At 32.8% G+C, this 2,842-nt stretch overlaps 1 protein-coding gene across 1 annotated transcript; it reads left to right on the plus strand.

Moving 5' to 3' along the window:
• Nucleotides 1-335: 335 nt before the first annotated feature.
• LOC129284487 (MLP-like protein 423) lies at nt 336-2,289 on the plus strand. The gene is made up of 2 exons (XM_054919980.1): nt 336-596; nt 1,648-2,289. The coding sequence occupies exons 1-2, from the start codon at nt 407-409 to the stop codon at nt 1,917-1,919; spliced, it is 462 nt and encodes a 153-aa protein (XP_054775955.1). The 5' UTR covers nt 336-406; the 3' UTR covers nt 1,920-2,289.
• The last annotated feature ends 553 nt before the right edge of the window (nt 2,290-2,842 follow it).

Here is a 2,842-nt window from a genome sequence, read left to right on the forward strand (position 1 = left end):
AATTTTAAAATTAAATTGCTATCAAGTCAAAATTATAAACATCGAATAATTAATTTCCCTTAAATTAAATGCACTCAAACCACTTTAATTGCCCCAACAAATCTAACATGATGTCTATAACCATGCTAAATCCCATCCACATCAACACAGCTTTCAGTACTGAGTGGGCCCAACATTCATTTAGAGTCATGTGAGTGAATGCAACTCCATGAAAGTTCTATCAGGCAGCTTCATTAAGTGGCCGTAGTTGAGCAAGTTCCTGATTCTTTTTACACTTGCTTGTCCTCATGATCAATCAGAGATCTCTCATCATCTCTATATATACCCACTTGTTGTTCTTCTTCTTCCCAAGGACTCTTCTCTCATATTATATTCCATACATATTGATCAGTGTTGGGTTTCAGCCATGGCCGCCACCATTGGGAAGCTTGAGGTTGAAATAGAGGTGAAGTCTAAAGCAGACAAGTTCTGGGAAACCATTAGGGACTCAACCACCATCTTCCCCAAAGCACTTCCACATGACTACAAGAGCATTGAGGTTCTTGAGGGCGATGGCAAAGCTCCTGGTTCTGTACGCCAGATTCTTTATGCTGAAGGTGCATTATATTCTTAATTTCTTCATACAATTGCTCAATTATAAACCCAAAGAATCATATTCTAGCTACTACCAATTTTCCTCTTATTTTTTTTATCTATAATTATCTGCTGTTAATATATACCAATTAATTTTTGTATTTGAGCATTATTAGGTCTTAATAGGTTTGGAATAGCTCCATCAGCATGATTAGAGTCAATGACCCTGCTTAAGAATTGTTGAATCCATTTTAGTGTTGTTAAAAGTCAAAAGGCGCGCCCACGGTGCAAGGTTTGTAAAATATCTTGGGCACAAAGCTCTAAAAAGACACATGTTTGTGTGAAGCAAGATGCTACCATGTGAAAATACATAATGTATAGACAACAAATCAAAGATAAAATGACATATGTAGATTTACTTGACCTACATATAAATACTTTGAAAAATTGTGTTTTATGAAAAAAGAAACATAGATAAAAGTAACAACCATTTTATATATTATCAATAAAAACTACAAAAAATTGTGCAACTAGACATGCCTGATTGCACTCTCCCTTTTACTTGAGAAACGCATTCAAGGCACCCATCAACTCTCTTCACACATAAGAGGTGATAAGATTGTTCTATGCATTGCCTCAATGCCCAAGGCACAAAGGCAAGCGTGTTCAATAGCATTGATCCATTTAATTTGACTCAACTATTGTTGATTATACATAGCATCTTTACAAATATCTAATATTTGACATTATCAACTAATTCATATTTGAGAATTGTTTGATCCAAATTGAGTAACTCTTTTAGCGTGGTTTTTCATTGACAAGGTTTGAACCAACAACTTTGCTTAAGGAATCTTGAATCTAGGAGTTGATTGGCCACGGGAGACCAAAGTCTATTTTAAAATTTCTTACAAATGAAAAATAAAATAAAATAAACTTTTTCAAAGGTCCATTGAAGTGTCCCTCCTTTAAATCCATCCTATCATCTTGAATCCCTTCCATTCAACCCAACTATCGATTGTGGTAACTATTTCTCAATAATTGTTGATCCCCACATGAGTAATTTATTTTTTGTAGGTTCTCCAATAGTGAAGGTATCAAAAGAGAAGATTAATGCAGCTGATGATGCAAAAAAGACAGTGACATATAGTGTCATTGATGGTGACCTCCTCAAGTACTTCAAGAACTTCAAGGGGCACATCAGTGTCATACCAAAGGGAGAAGGAAGCCTTGTGAAGTGGTCATCTGAGTTTGAGAAGGCAAGTGCAGAGGTCCCTGACCCTCATGTCATTAAAGATTTTGCAGTCAAAAACTTTCAAGAGGTTGATGATTATATTCAGAAGGCATAGAGAATGAGTCACATGCAGCTGAATTTCCATTATACTCATATCAGAATGCATGTTTTAATAATAAACCCCCTTGGGGTATCATTTGATCCCATCAATCAATATATCTTATAATAGTATAATAACTACTGTTCTTTTACAGTTTCAGTTTAGTTTTGATTTGTGTGCTTCAAGATAGCCATAGCCTTGTGCTTTACTTATCTGTTGCCTCATCAATCAGTCAGCCTTTCTCTTTGTTGGTGTCATGATCTTGCTATTGATCAATTTGAGTTTGAGAATATATAGAGTATTGGCATATATTTGAGAATTATTTATGCTGCTCTCGATGTTCTTATGACTTGAACTAAGAGAAGTTTTTATCTATGATTTTTAATTTAATTAGTAAATAATGAATCTGAAGATGAATAAATAGTGTGGGGTATATGAAGACTACTATGCATTTTGAAGCAGGGTTAACATAATTATTTGCCTCAACGTCCTGCTTGAGTTGCTGCTAGTAAGGATTTTCACACTTGTGTTCCGTTTTTTTTTTTTTTCATTTAAAAAAGTCAAACCAAATCAATGATTCATCAAGGCATCACTCTTATTCGATTTGATTCGATTTTTGAATGGTTTAAATTTTGATCAAGTTTAAATGTTTTTTGATGAAATGCATAATAAATATATTTTTTACAATTAATTAGAATCTTCTAATTATTTAAAATCAATATATGTTATCATTAAAACACGTAATTATAAACTTCAAAAATTATCATAAATAATTACAGAAATTATTTATTTAATTTTTAATTTTTAAACCTTAACTCAACCAAACTGATCGTTCTTCAAAAAAAAAAATCAAACCTTATTTATAATAAGGTTTCATTGGTTTAAGTTAATTTGTTTCGGTATAATTGATTTGAATCGGTTTTAAACACATTTAATTG

This window comes from Prosopis cineraria, unplaced genomic scaffold (genome assembly GCF_029017545.1).
Source record: "Prosopis cineraria cultivar Desert tree isolate PC_DT_omini unplaced genomic scaffold, ASM2901754v1 PC10, whole genome shotgun sequence".
Classification (NCBI taxonomy): domain Eukaryota; kingdom Viridiplantae; phylum Streptophyta; class Magnoliopsida; order Fabales; family Fabaceae; genus Prosopis; species Prosopis cineraria.

Bases quoted from the DNA above. Each gene is read 5' to 3' on its own strand.
- LOC129284487 (XM_054919980.1), top strand. From the start codon at position 407: ATGGCCGCCACCATTGGGAAGCTTGAGGTTGAAATAGAGGTGAAGTCT. The intron at 597-1,647 runs GTGCATTATATT...TATTTTTTGTAG, and splicing joins CCAGATTCTTTATGCTGAAG to GTTCTCCAATAGTGAAGGTA.